Below are 15,426 nucleotides of genomic sequence, written 5' to 3'. Positions count from 1 at the left end.
ATAAGTTCTCGCCAAGAGCTATAAAGTGTATATTCATTGGTTATCCATCTGGGTACAAGGGGTATAAGGTCATGGATTTGGATTCATTAGCAGAAATGTTATTTTTCATGAATCTGAATTTTCACTCTCACAACAGAAACCTACACTTTTTCCAGATTTCCCTCTTCATGAGCCAGAAAACATTCAGCCTCAGCAAAATACTCCTTCTTCTCTTCCTTTCCTGCCACAGCAGAATAATCACCAACCTCTGTCGCGGAAAAATATTTCCCAGCCTGATAACACCAATGTTGTGCCTCACCATTCCACCTCAGGGAGGATTATCAAAACCCCAGCACACCTCACTGATTATATATGTAACTCAGTGGTCTCCACTTCAAAATATCCTATTTCCTCATATTTCTCCCTTGCCAAGCTATCTCAGCCTTATCTCAAGTTCATCATTCTTCTTTCCACCCTCACTGAGCCTAACTCCTACAAACAAGCAGCTCAACATCCTGAGTGGGTATTGGCTATGCAAGAGGAGTTACAAGCTCTGATAAGGACAGACACTTGGTTGATCACAGTGTTGCCTCCAGGCAAGATTCCTATATCTTGCAAATGGGTGTATAAGATCAAGTTCAAGGCTAATGCTACAGTAGAGAGATATAAAGCTCAATTAGTTGCTAAAGGCTTACACAACAGGCTGGAGTGGAGTGGACTTTCATATGCATTCTCCCCTGTTGCAAAGCTCACTACTGTTAAAATGGTCCTTTCTCTTGCTGCTATGCATAGATGGAAACTTGCTCATCTTGACATTAATAATGCCTTTCTATATGGTGAGCTTGATGAAGAAATATACATGACATTGCCACCTGGTTTGATTGTTCTAGAGGCTTCAGCAGTATCTGGAAAGCTTGTTTGCAAGCTGAAAAAGTCTCTTTATAGACTTAAACAGACTTCTAGGCAATGGTATTTGAAGTTTTCACAAGTTCTATCTAGTTTTAGCCTATCTCAATCTGCATCAGACCACTCATATTTTTATAGATATTCTCCTGATGGATCTTTCTTTGGAATTGTCATTTATGTGGATGATATCCTTGTTGCCTCCATTGATGATGCGTAGATAACAAGCTTCAAGGAGTTCCTCACTAATCACTTCAAATAAAAGGATCTAGGCACACCTAAATATTTTCTAGGAATTGAAATTGCTAGAAATAACAGTGACATATTATTCACTTCACAACACAAGTATGCATTAGATCTTGTCACTGATGCAGGTCTTCTTGGCTGTAAACCCTCCACCATCCCCATGGATTCATCTAAAACTCTGCAGCAAGATGAGGGGAAGCCTCTTTCTGACTGCCTATAGGAGACTCATTGGCCATCTAGTGTATCTCTGCATAACTAGGCCCGATATCACTTTTGCAGTGAATAAACTTAGCCAGTTCTTGTCCAAGCCTTGTTCAGGACATATACTGGCAGCTGAAAAGGTCCTCAAATACTTAAAACGCACCCTAGGTCATGGCCTCTTCTACTCAGCAAAAGCAGATCCATCCCTAAGCATTTTTTCTGATGCAGACTGGGCTGCATGTCCAGATACAAGAAGGAGTATATCTGGCTTCTGCTTATTTCTGAGTAGTTCTCTGATTTCTTGGCGTTCAAAGAAACAACACACAATCTCCAGATCTTCAGCTGAAGCAGAATATAGAGCAATGGCTTTGGCATGTTGTGAAGTTGTTTGGATATTGGCTTTACTGAAAGATTTTGGTGTTTCTGTGAAGCAACCCGCCCCTCTCTATTGTGATAATCAAGCAGTGGTTTATATTAGCTTCAATCCAGTATTTCATGAACGCACCAAGCACATAGAGATCGACTGCCACACTGTTCGAGAGAAACTACTTGAAGGAATCATTAAGCCTGTGCATGTTCATAATAATCTGCAACTTGATGATATATTCACCAAGCCTTTGGCATCAACACCCTTTCATACACTCTTGTCCAAGATGGATTTTACAACTGTGTATAGTCCATCTTGAGGGGGGCACTTAGATATCGAACGTAAAGAAGTAAAGATGCAGCACCGAGAAGCTGACCCTTGGAAGCTTCGAGATCAAGACACAAAGAAAAGAGATGAAGAACTGAGCTTAGCTTCGGCTAACGGCTATCTTAGCTCTTTAGTTAGTCGTTAGTTAGTTAGTTATAGTTTGTTATCCTAGCTGGCACTTTTAAGTTAGATAGTTAGTTAGATCACCAAGTATATAAGGTGATTTCTCATATTGTTTTGTAACTTTTCATTCGATCAATAAAACAAGTAGAAGCTTTCTTCTCTCAGCATGATTATGCTTAGATCATAAACTTCTCATATCATAACGATCACAAAAAAAACTAGCCTAAGGCCACGGATTTTAGATTGATCAGAATGAATTTTTCCAAATCGGTCGAATGAGTTATTCGTTATATTGTTCAAGCTCTTCGATCAGAAGCAGTTGAGGATTTTTCTACGTAGAGGAGGAGATCGAAAACCGCTAGGAGATCATTTTTACCCTTTTTCAGAGTTTCTGTCTTGTGCAGTTTACATACAATAAAGTCAGATTTGTTCATTTTTCTGTAACTGTCATGGATATGAAGCAATAGAGAATCCTTTGGTACAAGAAAAAACTTTATTAGCATTACAAACTTCATATGAAGTTCCACAACAATCTTCAAACTTACAGAACATGTGTAGATATGCAAGCCATATACACAGCCAAGCCGAAAAATAGAAAATAAATGCAAATTTTTTTGCAAACACTTGACAGCAAGCCAAAAAGGTGAAAAAGTGTAAAAAAATTAGAGCTATAGTTTAAATCAGAAAACTTCAAACTATATTTAAACCCGAAATGAGTTTATTTACTTTCTGGAGTTGTCGCCTTTTTTGGAGACGGCGATTTGCCAGTAATGGCTTTCTTCACCTTGGCAATTGAATGCTTCACTTTAGATCCAACACCTGAAAGTATGTTGTGAGATTTCTTATGAGCTACTTTTATGTCTGCATCTCCAATATCAACCATGACGGGTGCTTCAGAACCCAAGTCAGATTTTTTCTGTTCATGTGATTCCTCTTCACCATCTTTCTCCTCATCTGTTTTCATGTTTTCGTGCTGAGCCTCATCAATGTTTTGAGCAGGCATGTCTTCAGCATGCCCGGTTGGCTCTTTTTCTGTGGGAGAATGATCTGCCATCTCAGAGGTTCCTCTAGTAGATACATGAAGCTGATCTGACAAGGAAGCCTTGTCAGTCTCTTCTGATTCAGTTTTCCTTTCCATTTGCTGGTCCTTTCTTTCCCTATTTCCGCATTCATCTTCTTCTTGTTCAACTATAGAAGGTTTCACCACTTCATGTTCACCTTGGAAATGTTCTGTAGATATATTCTTGTCACCATCTAGATTATCAGGAATCAAATTCCTGGTATCACCTGCTTCTAGGACAACATGCCTATCTTTCAAGGAAAGAGGAGATGCATCCAATTCTGTTACACCAGTGCTACCCAATCCTCCAACATTTGCTGGCTCATTTTCTGAAGTTATGATGTCTGAACCATTGAGACTTTCCAACTGACTGGGGATACTGTATGTATTTTTCTCCTCTTCATGGACGTCCACATTATCCCTTCCCAGTTTCTGTTCTTCTCTTTCTTCCTTTAGCGTCTCTAAGACCGGTGTAGCTTGAATTGGGTTAGTTTTCTGGCCTTCACTAGCCTCTGTTCTTTCTTCTGGATCTCCTTCCACTGGATTATGATTGCTTGATACTCCATAGGATTCCTTAAATAATTCCTGGTCCTGGACATCCTCGCTTATACTCCTGACACTTTGAATATTCTCTGCATCATCTTTTTCTGCCATTTTCACTTCAGTAATGCTCATAATTGATTCTTCTGGCAACTCATGAAGTTTGGTCTGTTGGTCTTCGGCCTCCAAAGGGGTTCCTTCTGTACTTTCTCCTATGTTTTTTAATGTAGAATTCACCAAAGTTTCAACTGGTGTGGAGGTGTCGGCCATCTCTGTGCATTTATCATTCAAATTTTCCACCTCTTCACTTTCTGATCCAGTTGCTCCTGGGACTGGAACAGCAGCTCCCAAATCAATCCCAGCTTTTGCTTCTTGCACTTCAGCAGTGATGCATGCATCCTCTGAGGGTTGTTCTGTTAGTGCAATATCTTTGACCAGTTGGTCTTCGGTTTCCAGTGGGGTTCCTTCTCTACATTCTCCTATCTTTTTTGCTTCTTGCAGTTCAGCAGTGATAGATGCATCCTCTGAGGGTTGTTCTGTTAGTGCAACATCTTCACTAGCAGAGGATACTTCGCATTTTGTGATGTTTTTAGGATAATCCTCTTCAGAAAAAAATCCTGTTGTGGATTTTTCATTGTCTTCCGGGGTGTCCGGACCAACATCTCTAACTGCATATTTCGATATATCTTTGATTTTAGGTGATGAATTAAACTTCTCAGCCTCAAGATAGGCTTCTTTATAAGTTTCTTTTGCTTCCTCCTTACTTTTCCCTTCTGAAAGTATCAAAGTTTCCTGTAGAGTAGATGTCTACTTAAAAAATGGTGGTCTATAGTACAACACTTCATTAATGATGAATATGGGTGTATGCTATTCACTTTACCTCATCTACTTCCTGCAGTTTATCTGAGCTGTATATTTCATCTTCCTTGTTCTGTTCCTCACTTTCTTTCCCAGGGATTATTGCTATTTGGACAGTCTAGACATCAAATACAATGTATAGGTTATTGAAATAATACGTAAAGTACATTTGGTGAACCTGCAATTTCCTATGTTTTACGAGTGCCATGCTTCAGAGTGGTCATCATAGTGTAGAAAGTGAATTTTAATGAACATACCTCTTTATTTGAATCTTGAGTGTCTGTGTTCACGCCTATGTCTAACTCACGGACATTTTCATCGTCTATTTTAGTTGTGGGCTCCTCAATGCTTGTTGCTTGCTCTTCCTGGTGGAGAATTCTATCAATTGCTTTATTTGTAAATGTCTTTTCTTGTTGGTCTTCTGGAGCCTTGTCATCAGCTTCTTCAGAAACTTCTGGTACCTGCTCAATGAATGGTATTTCAACATCATAACCTTTATCATGAAAACAGAGTATATATTTTCTCATCGTTTCTGTATCATTTCCAATCTTTGTTAACTCATATGTTTCTTTGTTGTTTATGTGTTGATCTTGCTTAATCTCATCTTCTCTGTGACTATCTGTGATTACCTCTAACTCACAAGAACCTTGATGATAATCTTTTACATCTTCATGTTCTCCCTTCTGCATAATATATCATTTTGTTACAGGGCTTGATGTTCATCTAACAGAAAGAAAAAAAAAGATTCAGTACATTAGAAGAATTTACTTTTGGCAATTGCTCCTTCTCGCTTGAAATGCCATTCTTCACGATTTCTTTCTCACACATAGTTTCTTCTTGTAATATGTCCTCTATTACAGCCTTGTCAGATTGTATTCCTGATTCTGTGTTAAGATCTTCTTCCTCTGCTTTTGTCTCTTCTGTTTCTGACATTATGTTGAAACTTTGACCTTGGGCAATAGATTCGAGGTTCCTTTTATCAGACTGATATCCACTTTTGTTTTTTCCAGGCATAAATGCAACTTCAGTTGAGCCTGACTTTTTCTCAGTCAAGCTACCAGCATAGTTGGAGTTTTTCTCAACAATTGTACTCTCAGCATCTTGTCCTTCTACAGATGATGGAGTTTTCTCTTTGATTGCTGGAACTTCTTCTTCTTTTTTGGTTTCAAGGTCTGTAACAGAGTTGGATGTCGGATCTTCCTCTAATGCCACATTGGATGTTGTCGCATCCTCCGATGCCATAGAGATTGGGCTGCTTGAAATTTCCTTACAGCTAGATACTTCTTCTTCGCCAGTCACCTCCTTTGATTCCGAGACGTCCGCAGAAACAGCATCATTAGGCAGTGTTTCTTTTATATGCTTCTGGTCATTTTCTGCCTCTCTTTTAGGTACTTCTGCTTCTTTTTCTATATTTGGAAGTTGGTCCTCTGTCTCTGTACATTCTCTTGAAGCTGTTTCTGCCGAAGTTTCACTTATTGGTATTGCAGTGGGAACATCATTTAGCACTTCTATTTTCTCGAAATCTGTTTTGTCACCAAAACTGTTTGCTTCCCCAACAATTGGATCATTAATCTTCTCCAAGACCACAGATTCCAAGCTGGTACTATCGGATACATGCTCGTTGCTTGTCATCTGTTTCAAAGGCAGTTTTCAGATAGAATTCAAGAAAGAAGCAAACTATAACCAGAAACATATAAAAAGTTTATTTGGGTCTTGATTACTTGCCTTATTAGATGCTACTGCAACGGCATTAGTCATTTCAACAGCCTTGATGTAACCTTCTTCCTCCTTTGTTTCTTCTTTAACATCAAAACTATCCTTCTCTTTGGGCACCTGTAGATCCCCATAAATGGTGAATCACAGATGTCAAGTTCTCTTCCTTTCTTTCAAGTGCTGTTAAGCTTTTGAGTATTGTTTTATAACTCTGATTTTCTGAGTCAAATCTCTACAATAATTTTTGTTTCACTTAACAAATTTTAAAGTCTACTCCGATCTCTAAGCCTGACATTATGATAAACTCTTATGTTATGGGATGGTAATCGTTAGCGCAAGCTTCTTCTATAATAGCAAGCTGTAATATCTTTAGACATCATATCAGAATATACTCTTACTAAGTGATTTTATTAAGGCCTAAGATTTTAAAATGTATTGAACTTTTGTATTCACCACTCACAGTGTAAGTCAACTTTGTTAGTCCAAGAATAATGATTTATGTATCAACATTGTGAAAACTAGTTTTTTGATGGCAGATTACTTAAGTTCAGATAATAGTAACGATATAACAATTTGTTATTGAGGTAATAACAGATTACTAGTTCAGATAATAGTAATGATCTATGTGACTGTGTGTGTGTACTGTTTGTGTATATATTGAGGTGTGTGTATATATACTGACCTCGTCCTTAGGAGTTTCGTTTTCAACAGTTGTTGGATCTAGGTTTTGCTCCACAATGGAACTTTCTGCATCTTGACGTGGAGCAAATGCCTTGATGTCCTCAGTTGCCACTTGAGAGGAGTCAATAGGATCCTCAACCTTTTCTACTTCCTTAACCAATGTGCTTTCTGTAATGTCATCTTTTGGAGTATCTGATACTGATGTGCTTTCACTATCCTTTACTGACTGTTCTTCGCTTTCCAGTATGAAGTCACCTGCTTGATTTTGTGAATCTTCTTTAGTGTCCTCATCTGGATTGGTAACACATTTCTGCATCAAGTATAAAACATTTGTTAAATCTGTTCATCCTGCAGATACACATTCGTGTTAACTTTTATCCATCATAACACAGCAATTCATTTTTCAAAAATTTGTCCACTAATTTTGTGATAACAAAGTCAGCTTACTACTATGATTCTCACCCCATCCTCAAGAATTTCTTGCTTCAGATCAGTTGGAAGTGGTTCATATTTTTCGTCATCCATGATTTCTTGAGAACCTGTAGTTGGTGCTTGCTCTTCTAAGGGGTTTGCTTCTCTGTCATTAGTACCTTTAATATCATCATCTGCTACCTTAAATGACTCAATATGCACATCTTCCTTTACCAGAGCACATTCTATTTTTTCCTCATCTTCATTCAAGTTGGCCTTTACAGTGTTTTCGTATGCAAATTTGGTCTCATGGCTAGTAGTTGGTTCATCATTATTGATCTTTTCTGCAGGAACTTCTTCAGATGGAGGTTCTTGTAAACCATCCACTTCTACTGGTGACTTATCGTCACTGTCTCCATTTTGAGCGCATATCACAACATCCTGTGATGATAATAACTTAAGAATATGATTGCGCTAAAAGAAGAAAATATATTATCGAGTTCTCTTTTCACTAAGAACTGAGCTAATAATTTTCCTTGTCTTGAAACTAGTAAACAACAATTGATAGTGCACTTTCTACTTCTACTTCAGAACTTACATTGTTTTTGTCAGCAGCATCAATAGTTTTTTCCTGTGTTTCATCAACTGTCTCTTGTGGATCAGCAGTTAGGATTTGCTCCTTAGTGGGGATTTCCACTTTTTCTTCTTCTTTGATTGGACTACTTTCAATGGAGGACAGTGCTGGAGCTTCTGAAGAAGGTATATTTTCACTCTCATTTTGTTCCCACTGTGAGCAATCTTCTTGGACTTGCATGCTTTCTTCTTTGTCCTCAAATGGTGTAGCATTTGCAATACTCTGCTGCAAGTCCAGACCATTTGTTAAATCTACATGGCATCATACTGATAACAACTTGAGTCTTGGGGATGACTGAAAGAATATGTATGTTACTATAGCTTCAATGCTAAAATGATGATCAAACAAGAACATAAAATAAATGCAAATCAGTTTTTTCTTTTGGCTAGTACAAGTTAGAACTACAGTGAAGGTTTACGCCAATCTTCTAACAAACAACCCAAATATTATAATTGTATAGTTATGCTCACATCAGGAAAACTTAGTAATTCGTGCAATGCACAAACTAGGCATGTCACGATCCAGATTGTAATAAGTATAATTCTCACCTTATCCTTGAGAGTTTCACCCTCCAAAGTAGTTTCACTAGCAGCTATCTCCTCTTTGCTATCATCCTTGTTTCCTTCAAGATTGACAATGTGGCTTTGCTCATCTGGTGAACTTATTTCTCTCTCTCGACTTAAATGGTCTGTTTCAATCTCCTGTGCTGCCTCTTGCAATGACTCGACAGATGCTTCTTCATTGATCAAGCCACCTTTACCTATTTCTGTAGACTCCTCGATGTTGGCATTCCCAGTCGAAGCTCCGTTAAGTGGATTTTGTGAGCCAAGTTCTTCAGTTGGCATGTTACCATCCTTGCCACAATCCGAAATATCTTCTACAATATCCTGCGGCACATATAAAAATCATAAAGTTCTATTCTCCAAAAACCCGGAAAAAGGATACCGTTGACCATTTTCTTTTAGGGTCAGATTTAGCCATTTACTGTTTACTTGTATGACATAATGACACACTCAAATATTGTACTCCATATTTATGTTTGCACCTGGGGAATTTAGTGATCATGCAATGAATAAGTTAGCTATTTAACGATCAAGATGTTTAACAAGTTTGATTCTCACCTTATCCTTTGAAGTTTCATCTTCCTCCCCCATTGCATTATAATGCAACTTCTCTTTGTTATCATCCATGATTGTTTCAGGATTTGTGGTGGGGCTTTCCTCATGTAGAGAACCTGTATCCCTGTCTCGACAAACAGGAGGTGTTTCAATATCCTTATCTGCTACTTGCAATGACTCGAGGGGTTCTTCTTCCGTGATCAAACTTTCTTCAGTAATTTTTGTTGACTTCTCACCATTTGCATTCCCTGCTGAAGCTTCGTTTATTGGATTTTGTGAGCCAAATTCTTCTATTGGTATGCTATCTTTCTTGTCACTATCAGGATTATCTTTTGCAACGTCCTGAGGTAAAAAAAAAACCATAAAATTCCATTCACCAAAAGACTGACAAGGATGCTCTTACCCTTTTCATTTGGGATTAAATTTAGCCATTTATTGTTTACTATGTGTCAAGTAAGTTAATGATGATAAGGTAAGTACATTATTCACCTTTGTCTCAACATTTTCCTCATGTGTGTGAGCCACATCAACAGATTCTCTCTCTGCCTTGTCAGTTGAAATTCCCAGCGGATCTGCATTTGTGATTTCTTCCTCGATGGATTTGTTTTTATCTGGACTTGGATCATGTTGTGTAATATCCTCAGGCTTGACTTGCAAGAAGTCAATTGATGTCTCCACGTCTGTTTCTTCCTTCCCATGCATATTTTCTGTATTCTCCTCATTTTCCATTTCAGGTGTCATTGACTCTTTGCCCCTATTTTGGGGTTCATCAGTATTTTTTGACTCCCTAGCATTGGTTTCCTCTACTAGTGCTTCTATCAAAGATGAACTTTGATTTTCCTCTTCCACACGTTCCTCATGTTCCCTCGCTGAGCAATCCACTTGGGTTACTAAACTCTCTTCAATGTCCTTACGTGGAGTTTCTTTTGCAACATTCTGCAGCCAAATAGTAAATATAAACTGATAAGCTATAAGCAACAGGGAAGTAATTTATGTTCAGTTATTTTCTCCTTCCATACATGTATATTGTATAAAAATCCACATTCTAGTTGTGATGCTTAGTCGTACCTCAAGTGCAAGATCATTCTTGTCAGCTTCACCTGCATCGGTTATTTTGTCGCTTATAATTGTTTGGGAGTTATCTTCTAAGCTTTGCTCCTCAAGTGAACAGGATGTTTCTATGTCACCACTTGAAGTAGATGTTTTATGATCCTCTGGCTGCAAATTCTCTTTCTTTGGTGTAGTGTAGTCTGTACTCGTCTCATCTTTGGGAAATTCAACAGTGCTTGGCTCAAGCAGAATTGACTCGTTTTCACAGGCCTCCTTTTTTGAAATCTCAGTTAGTGGTGGTCTTTCTGGTTCCTCTTCCAAATATGTATCATGTGTCATTTCTGAGGCAGCCACTTTGAATAACAAGTCCTTGTCACTATTCTCATTCAAGACATTCTGTAGTATGGATGAGTAATTAAATAAAGTGATGTACATGCTCAAAGGGAAACAATAATACTTAGCTTCCTATTTTTAAGTTTCACTTCTCAACATGATTCAATTCATAATATGATTCTCACCTGTAATTCTTGAGTTTTATCGTTGGTAGTAGCTGCATCATCAATTCTTGTTTCCTCTTCAACATCACAGGGTATTCTTTGTGAATTTTCAGTCGGGATTTTCTCCTCGAGGATACCCTTTTCCTTTGTATGTTGATCGAAATCAGATGTTTTTATATTTTCAGCTGGGATTTCGCTCTGCACTTCTTCTGTCAACAAAACACTCTCAGAATTTTCGTCTTTTTCAAACAATTCTGCTTCACTTGGTTCTTTTATTGAGGATACATGCTCATTTTCTTCATCCGGAACAGTTGTTGGAACATTCTGCAACAAGAAGAATAACATTCAATGAAAGACTTTTGTCACCTTGATAAATTATTATTCTTTTTTATTACTTCGTGTGTCCTTATGATGAAGCTTGTTATAGTAAAATAGTACTAATATATCTGACTAGTACCTCTACAGTTTCTTCCCTCGCTGCTGCTGCATCAACTATTCCACCCTCTGATCTTTTGTCCACCAAATCAGGTGCTTTGGTATCTTCAGGTTTGACATGCACATCTTCTGTATTCGGCAGAAAACTCACTGTATCCCTCTCATCATTATAAAACTCAGCTTTATTTGGTTCTCCATCCTCAAATCGAGCCTCTTGCACTGATGCATCACTGATTTCCCGTCCCAAATGTAGAGGCAAAGGTGGTGGCTCTTCACTTTCTTCTGCTAAATCATCTTCCTTTTTATTTTCTGAACCTTCCATTTTAACCAATGAGATTCCAGTATCCTCAGTTGAAACAGTTATTGACAGATTCTGCAGAAATAATAAAAATTATCAACTCCATGAGTTTAATGATAAATCTCTGTGACTAAGTGAAAGGGAACCAGAAAAAATTGGTGGAAAACTCTAAAGAAAGATGAAAGTCAATTTACTGACTGCAATGTAAAGTGTGACTAAGGGAATAGCAACCAAAGCTGTTCATAGCAGGAGAGTTTGTTATCCATACCTCATGACTGTCCTTCTGTCCCTCATCTACATCAATTGTTGCTTCTTCTGGAAGAACTTGAGTGTTGTTTCCTTGGGTTCTATTAGAAACTTCATTATTTTCAAGGGCTACATGCAACGATTCTGCAAGATTTTCTATCTGCATGTCTTCTTTCACCAAAATACATTTTGTACTTTGCTCGTTTTCAGGTAGTTCAGCTTCTTTGTGGTCTTCACTCGGTTCTTTGATTTCACCCAAGGCTGCTGAGGCGTTATCATTGGTGCACCCTGTTGACACTTCTTTTAATGACAGCCCTTCTCTGTCCTCTCCCAAATGTTCATTGTGATCTATTTGTGAGTTTGTCACTTGGACAGCTGAGCTCTCCTCAGACTTCTGTGCAAGCTTTGGGTCGCTATGATCTGTAGCAGCATCTTCCATGGTTTTAGACTTGCATTCCACATCTCCATGGCTCTCACTCGAAGTCTTCTCTGAGGGAACTCCATGGTCTTCTGGCGTTGTCACAGGCTCGACACTTTTCTGTAGATCCGTTTCTTCTTCTTTAGAGAGTGACGAGTTTATGTCACTCTTGCTCTGTAGCTCGTTGGGATTTGAATTCTCAAGTGCAATGCATGTTTGTCCAGATGTACTATTTTCAACACTTCTTCCATTTTCTAATTCATCCTGTTCTGAGGTAATCTTATTGTGGTTAGATTTCCCTTCCTTAGAGACTTCATTTTTGATAATGCATGGAATGTCCTCGTCAGTTGGTTTCTCATCCACAGATTTGTTGTCTGTTGTTTTCACTTGGAAATTTGGCTCTTCACCTTCGGAGATGCAAGGTGTATGAGACTCAGTTTCTCTGCTCACTAGATCAGCTTCCTGTAATATCTCCTCAGTAAGTACTATATCTGTGGTGGAGGAATCATTTGTGCCATGATGATCACTGCTTGTGCCTTTAGGTAGCTTAGTTGCCACCTCGGTGTCGTCCATACCAGGATTAACATGTGTATCTCCCACTTTTTGTTCTGAGGTCGTAACGGATGAATCAATACTGCACACCTCTGGTATCACATCTCTACCACCATCTTTGTCAGTGCTGTTATATTCTTCAGCATTCCTTTGGATTACTTTCACATGTGACTCTTCAGTTGTGGCCAATTCTACTGGTCGATCAACAAAAGTATCAGAGCCATCTCTCACTGTTTGATCTGTCTTTTCAGTATCCTTACTGGTATCAGGTGAAATGTTTGTCACTTTACAATGGCCTTCACCACTTGAGAGATTCTGAAGAAAGAACAAAGAACTGTTAGCTCCATGAGTTTAAAGAGTAATTATTTTTATAGTTAAGCCATATATTTCAGCTCGTAGAGTCTCATCTTGTACCTCAAGAACTTCCTTGTGATTGTCAACATTGTCACTTATTCTTCCATCCTTATGGTCACCCGTGGTTTCTTGTAGATCTGCATTTATGCTTCCCTGTTTGTGAGAGCTGGAAACAATTGGTGGAAAATCCTGCAACAAGATGAAAGGTTAATATGCCAGCTTTATTGTTATTGTTGTTGTTGGAAAGTGAATCAAACCAAGAGCTAGATTGGAGGAGAATCAGTGTAAACAATTTTGCCCATATTCAGGAATCTACTTAATTTTTTCATTTATAGTTTAATGCTAATGTCAAGGAGCCAACTTTAGGTATTTATAATGAATGAACTAATGATTAGTTATGGATCGTTAGTTGCTTTGATACCATGTAGAAATGAGTCACTCAACCCCTCATAATATGGGCTTATTGTTGTTGTTGTTATTAACTTTATATTTTCTTTTGTTTTCTTTTCTCCAAGTGTCTGACTAGGGAAAAAGCAACCATTTCAGTTCTTAGTAGGAGTGTTATCCGTACCTCAACACTTTCCTTCTGTCCATCATCTGCATTAATTGTTGTGTCTCCATGCAGAGTTTCATTTCTGCTTTGCACCTCTGGTGGAGCTTCTATTCTGTTTTCTTCGCTTAAATCAGACACTTCATTTCTGCTTTGCTCCTCTTTCAGGTCTTTATCCTTGTCTTTCACATTATCTGTGGCTTCTACGACAACGTTTTCATTGGTCCCCCCAGTTGATACTTCTGTCAATGACAGCCTCTCACTCTCCTCTTCTAAATGCTCATCACATACTACCTGTAAGTCTTCAACTTGGACATGTGAGCTCTCCTCAGACTTCTCTGCAAGCTTCGGGGTGTTATGAGACTCAACTTCTTTGCTCGGGAGACTAGATTCTGGTATTATCTCCTTCGTAACGGAATCATTTTTGGTGGTGGAATCATACGTGCCATGATGATCGCTGCTCGTCTCTTTAGATAGCTGAGTCACCGCTATTGCACCGTCTGTGCAAGGATCATCATCTGTATCTCCCACTTTCATATCTAAGGTCACAACTGATGGATTGGTGCTGCATTTTTCTGGTACCACACCTCTGTCTCTATCTCCATCCTTGCTGTTGGATTCTTCAGCATTCTGGTGCCTTTTTTCCGCGAACGCCTTTTCAACGAGCTCACTGACATTGGGTGCTATGTTATTTGCAACCTCGTCAGTGAAGGGTGATTTAAAAAAATGCTCACCCTCAACTATAGGAAGTCCAACTTGTTCCCCTCTCTGCCATGTTAGATAACAATATTTATTTGTTGAAAGAAAGAATATAGGACATAGTATATGCTAAAATAGAGAGTTGTGTCTTAAAAGAAGTAGCAACATTAATATCCAGTCACTATAAATTCTGCAAATTTGATATACATGCATGTCAATAATAATATCTGGCTTTCTTCTCTAACTTATTCTATGTATCAATTTGTTTATTGCGGGCTCACTTATATATGCTATATAAATGGCATGGGATCTCCAAGATAGTGCTTCTGAAAGTTTCTTCTTATGATCAGAGATTCATATAATCATTCATCCCAGAAATCAAAAGAGTACTAGTACGTTTTATATATTTCTTGTAGATGTTAGATGAAATAACCAATGTTTTGCTAAGATTTATATATCAGGAGAAATATGATGAAGAACCTGAATTTCATATAAAAGTAGTGTCACGCTGGTTTATAGCATAGTAAATTCATGCTGAACAATGAACAATAAATGATCAATTCTCATCTGCCAACATAATCGTAGCTTTACCTTACAACATATAGGTAATATTTCGAAAAACATCTCTAGTTCATGAAACAACTTACTGCTTCATTTACAGGTAATGGAATATCTGCATCAGTTGCCATCTCCGACTGCGAATCTGTGGATTATGGAGGCTTAACACATCTAGTTTTCACGTGCTAGTTATTTTCCCATATAAATAGAGGTGTTTTAAAGAAATGATCATATTTGGTAGATGAATGCAATAATGCTGCTGGCTGTATCATTTTGTTAAAGTTGGCAAAAAGTGACAAAAATGCCACTTCACTTTTGCTATTATTTTTTAGTTGGCTGGAGATCGACAATGGTCCAAGTGAGTGTGATCACTCACATGCTCAACTTGCTTTGATGGAAAAAAAATAAATTGAAATCACTCATTCTTAGAAAGGATCAATTATTTTCCATGCTCACTTATTGCTGATGCTGGAAACAATAACAAAAGGCCATGTTCTGATAGTATATACTTAGTCTGTAGGCTTTTGTTGTGGGACACTATTTCATTCAATTTTTTGGGCATTATTTCCCAAAAAAGCTGCCCAATATTCCTCCAGTTTTGCTATTCA

The 15,426-nt window shown here is 38.1% G+C and overlaps 2 protein-coding genes across 4 annotated transcripts; one reads left to right on the top strand and one right to left on the bottom strand.

The window, feature by feature from the left end:
* The first annotated feature begins 1,250 nt into the window (after positions 1-1,250).
* On the top strand, positions 1,251-2,015 carry LOC121776731 (secreted RxLR effector protein 161-like). The gene has a single exon (XM_042173903.1). It carries the CDS (start codon positions 1,251-1,253, stop codon positions 2,013-2,015), a length of 765 nt encoding a protein of 254 aa, XP_042029837.1.
* Positions 2,016-2,620: 605 nt separating this feature from the next.
* On the bottom strand, positions 2,621-15,089 carry LOC121777176 (microtubule-associated protein futsch-like). 3 transcript variants are annotated; one of them, XM_042174341.1, is made up of 19 exons: positions 14,908-15,088; positions 13,583-14,329; positions 13,072-13,200; positions 11,710-12,972; positions 11,166-11,516; positions 10,730-11,032; positions 10,230-10,607; positions 9,651-10,097; positions 9,165-9,503; positions 8,592-8,930; positions 8,008-8,268; positions 7,461-7,850; positions 7,000-7,308; positions 6,330-6,437; positions 5,373-6,236; positions 5,234-5,287; positions 4,862-5,065; positions 4,627-4,722; positions 2,621-4,538 (listed from the first exon to the last, which is right to left on the bottom strand). In XM_042174341.1, the coding sequence occupies exons 1-19, from the start codon at positions 14,947-14,949 to the stop codon at positions 2,865-2,867; spliced, it is 8,298 nt and encodes a 2,765-aa protein (XP_042030275.1). In that variant the 5' UTR covers positions 14,950-15,088; the 3' UTR covers positions 2,621-2,864. The 3 variants fall into 3 exon arrangements, with proteins under 3 accessions (XP_042030275.1, XP_042030276.1, XP_042030277.1); XM_042174342.1 differs by having other exon boundaries at positions 8,008-8,265; XM_042174343.1 differs by lacking the exon at positions 5,234-5,287 and having other exon boundaries at positions 14,908-15,089.
* Positions 15,090-15,426: the final 337 nt, after the last annotated feature.

Source organism: Salvia splendens, chromosome 18, assembly GCF_004379255.2.
Source record: "Salvia splendens isolate huo1 chromosome 18, SspV2, whole genome shotgun sequence".
In the NCBI taxonomy this organism is placed as follows: Eukaryota; Viridiplantae; Streptophyta; class Magnoliopsida; order Lamiales; family Lamiaceae; genus Salvia; species Salvia splendens.
Note: the sequence above shows the minus strand (reverse complement) of the source record. Positions and strands in the feature narration are given on the sequence as shown.